Source organism: Electrophorus electricus, chromosome 15 (genome assembly GCF_013358815.1).
Source record: "Electrophorus electricus isolate fEleEle1 chromosome 15, fEleEle1.pri, whole genome shotgun sequence".
In the NCBI taxonomy this organism is placed as follows: domain Eukaryota; kingdom Metazoa; phylum Chordata; class Actinopteri; order Gymnotiformes; family Gymnotidae; genus Electrophorus; species Electrophorus electricus.
This window is the reverse complement of record NC_049549.1, coordinates 13,377,438-13,381,716: the sequence shown is the minus strand read 5'-3', so window position 1 is coordinate 13,381,716 and position 4,279 is coordinate 13,377,438. Positions and strand designations below refer to the sequence as shown.

The 4,279-nt window shown below is 43.7% G+C and overlaps 1 protein-coding gene across 4 annotated transcripts in view; it reads right to left on the bottom strand.

Moving 5' to 3' along the window:
• Window positions 1–3,950, bottom strand: part of msi2b (musashi RNA-binding protein 2b) — a 169,807-nt gene extending 165,857 nt beyond the window's left edge. For all 4 annotated transcript variants that reach the window (XM_035534014.1, XM_035534013.1, XM_035534015.1 and 1 more), the window contains exons 1-4: window positions 3,033–3,950; window positions 2,666–2,706; window positions 2,303–2,384; window positions 1,703–1,787 (exon numbers count right to left, since the gene is read on the bottom strand). In XM_035534014.1, coding sequence (XP_035389907.1) covers window positions 1,703–1,787; window positions 2,303–2,384; window positions 2,666–2,706; window positions 3,033–3,094 — 270 coding nt within the window. In that variant the 5' untranslated portion in view covers window positions 3,095–3,950. The remainder of the gene's footprint in view (window positions 1–1,702; window positions 1,788–2,302; window positions 2,385–2,665; window positions 2,707–3,032) is intronic.
• Between the last annotated feature and the right edge of the window lie 329 nt (window positions 3,951–4,279).

Below are 4,279 nucleotides of genomic sequence, written 5' to 3'. Positions count from 1 at the left end.
GGAAGGCACTCACCATGGGCTTAATTTGTTTAATATTTACCTTTTTTTTCTTGAATAACCATATTTGTTTCCATCTGCCTCTCATCTACACTGGTCAGCTGAGAATTTCCACAAACTTAAACCCGTTCAAATCGTAAAGCTACATGTAAGAGAAAGGCACCAAAAGAATCCCTCACCCATTTCACAGGATTTTTAAAGTCCTTTAAAACCCTAAAATTCTTATTGTCTTTTCTATGCCTTTCCATTTTTAATGAGTAAATCCTTCATTAAAACAACAGTGATGGAAATGTTAGGAGGTCTGTCCATAGGCTAACTAGCCTAAACTAAAGCTCTTTGATTCAAGTCTCCTGATTGCGAAATATTCGAAGCCCATATGTGTACAAACCTAACTCATACAACGTACTATTGTCTACTGCCCCTCAGATCTGAAATAGCAATATAATGCAAAAATATACCAGATATAGTGCATATTTGATAGGATTTGGTCCGCAAAATAAAGGTGCCGCCCAGTGAACAGTTTTCCCAGAAGTCTGCAAATCTGCTTTTGACAATATTACAAAAATGATGAGCAAGTTTCAAAAGATAAAGTACCTGAGAGCACCGACTTTGCAAAGTAACTCGCCCATGGTACATGTTGACATTTACTAGATACAATTTATTATTAGGGGACTATAAAAAACATAACCTTTTTTGGTACATAAAATTATTAAAAAGTTATCTGTGGATAATACTACTTTATTATGTATATCATAATATATATATTTTAGAAAAATGCTAAAGATAAATGACTTCAATCACTGTGCATAAAAACACAAATCTTTTTGAAACTTAATATTCTGGACTTTTTGAAAATTAATATTCTTTATTTTTAAGTGTGCAAAAAGAATTAATTGATACTTATTTTGGGGCAGCTATGACAAAACTGCAGCAATTACTAATTAATAGAAGAACACACACATACAAATAATGTATATCTCCACAAAACAAGTAACAAATTGAATATGGACATAAAATGATATTACATTAAAAGACAGTTCTAACAAGACCAATAGGAAGAAACAGAACAATCTCAGAACCATGCAGCCACCTGCAGACAAGAACAACTCCAACGACAATAGAGAAACTCGACCTAAAACCACAAAGGCTTGTCTACGATGAAATGACTCCAGTTAAAACACAAACAAAGAGCACAAGCAAAGTCCTGGACGTGCCGCCCATTTTAGTGGTTTGTTTGTTGTGCTCCGTTATCAGCTTGTGTGCATCTACGGCAAAATGCAGGCATTCCGGTAAGGTATCTCTGTCTCGGTACACATTAGTGTAGCTTGGCACCCATTCAAAACGGAAATAAGGATTAAATACACAAATGTTATAAGTGAACATCACAACTGACATGTGCCGTATTCAGTACAAAAGCACAGCACAGCAGATGTTCCCTTTGAACTACTCCGACAGAAGCAAAGTGTGTTGGCAAAGGCAGGGTTAAAGCCCATCCAGGCACTGGGGTAAGACAGAGATAATTACCTGGCCACTTACTTGCGTCAAGTGCCTGCTGTTGTGTTAGTGGTACAATGAGAAATGTCATGGAGGAGTTAGACATGAATGGATATGATAGGAACCTGCGTGCGGTGTGTAGCATTACATGTCCGGACACCAGCATTGTCAACAGCACTGCAAAAAAACACGCCAGCAAAAGTGAACATACCGTCTTTGAGTCTAATTCGTGGTGAGGTTGACCTAAGACTTTATCTACACTGGCCGCATCCGCAAACGTGACGAACCCAAATCCCCTGGAAAAATAAACACACACACACACACACACACACACACACACAGAGAGACAGCATTTATATCAGTTAGAGCACGAATGCAAAACTACTCATCCAAAATTAAACGTAAATCATTTGTTATCGAGTGCGCCTATATCTATTTTCAACCCTCGCACATATTTTGACAATCGCGCACATCGACGTAACTTTTGATACCATGTGAAATAAACAACTGATCGACACTGGTACCGCCACGGCGTTTAGTAACAGCAGCTCACAGCAGTGTTTACGGAAAACACACGGCTAACCAAGTACACGCAGGCGGTGTGTTATCGGGATCCGATGTCAAACTGCATTCTCGCAATCGCAGATCCGATGGCTTTGGGAAAACGAACCACCGCATGCCTGCGATACCTGGTACGGAATAATTCCTAACAAAAGCCACGGTGCTAAAAAAATTTAAAAAATAAAATAAAATAACCGTCCGTCCCCTAGGAAAGAGCGTGCGGAGAAGAGAAAGCATCGCAGCATGTTACCTGGAGCGTTTAGTCGTGGGGTCCCTCATCACCATGCACTCCCGGATTTCTCCAAATTTACTAAAATAGTCTCTAAGGCTGTCTGCAAGCAGAACAAGAGAGAAGAGGCAAGTAAGTAACCGTTCGGGGGGCGAACAAGTGCTTTTTTAATGTCTTTTTTTAAAAGCCCCCCACCCACCCACCCACAGGGGTCGAATAGAGGACTTAAAACGACTGGAGAGCAGAAGAACCCCTCGCGCACCACATATCCCGTGCAGCGCAAGCACGCTCGAGGCGTTCAGCGCGAGCACGGACGGGTCGCTAACGGCAACACAACACGACCCAACAAGACCCCCCAAAAACGGCGGCGGACGACTCTCTTACCTGGTGAAGTTTGCCAGCTGAGGCCGCCGATAAACATTTTACTGTAAGGGGGGGAAACACAGCAGAAGTAAGTCCAGATGTCAGATCGGCCATTTTGACGCGCAGCTAAGTACTCGGCTAAACGGAGGCACGGCGCGGATCTGCCCGAGAGGAGCGCTCACTTAGCCCGGCGAGCTGCCTCGCAAAGGGGGGGGCAGGCCCGGGCGCTGCGAGCCGAACAAAGGTGCAGCCGGGCGCACCAGGGACGGCTGCAGAAACGCCGCTGCGCTGATTTACGCGCGTTTCAGAAAGGCTCCTTGGTTTCTCTTCGGGCTACTCGGATAACGACACGACAGGAGTCGAGTGTGGTGAGGATTCGCTGCCTTACCCCGGGTCGTGCTGCGAGTCGCTGGGGCTCCCGGACGTGGCTTGGCTCCCGTCTCCCTCCATTGCTAACCCGAGTGCGGCCAGTGACTCTCAGACACGCTGTCAGAGCGAACGCGAGCCGAAAGCGACGAGAGTGTCGGCGAGCCGGGAATGCAGGCGTCACACGTGGGCTCGGCTCTGCCTCGCGCACTCCTCCCCTCACCTCCCCTCCCCTCCCTCCCTCGACCCGCGCGGGGCGGAGAAGGGGCTCGTCACCCAACGCGAGCCGTTGACGTCATGTGCACGGCCACGCCCACGCCGAGTTGTGGCGAGAGCGTTGTTGTTGTTGTTGTTGTTGTTGTTGTTGTTGGGGGTTTTTTATGCGCCCGTGGGGAGCACTAGGCAAAGAACCATTGCGTCACCAATAAGAGCAATAGAAATCTATCTTGATTAATATCAACCATCCCAAGGGATCTAGCACGCACTGTGTAACCTGTTTGTCCAGCAAAAAATTATAAAGTAAGTATACAATACATTTTGCTTAAAATGTCCCATAGGCCCAGTTCCTTTTAGGTAAGCTTGTTTTATAGTGTTGATCTTCACACTGGCAGCAATGAAAGAAGAGTCAAGGCATTCTCGAACTTGTTTCAACTGTTCTGTGCTCAGTTCACTCAAGACCAAGGCTCACAAGGTTTAGATAAGATATAAGATATATTTCATTTACCCACAGCATCCACATCATTCCCCTTTATTTAGGAGCAAAATATAAAAATACATCACAAACAGATGAATATTTCTAATCAAACAGATGTGAAACGCTTTGATTTACTGCTAGTAGTTGGTTGTTGCAATTATAACATCAAATGCAAAATGTATTTATCTAACATTTTCTGGAAATTTCAAATACAAATTTCAACTGCCAATAAAAGAATCCAGGAAAATCCAATTGGAGGTGTCTATATATTTATATAAACATAGTAAAGCCATAGACATTGTACATCTATGACTATCTCATCCTGGGGTCTGAACACTTAACACATTTCAGAAATCAGTATTTTATTCATTTTAGTAATAGCTTAAAAAAACAACACCATTTTTTTAAAGGTTAGGGGATCTTACACTATGGAAATAGACCCTTATTATTTCGCATGAGGTGGAGGAAGAGGGGACGAGAGTGCTCAATTAGGAGAGCTTGCTCAGTGCAGGCTCAGTTATGCTACAGTGATCGCTGTTTATTTCCTGCAGCGCCATTTAAGGCGAGGCCTCATG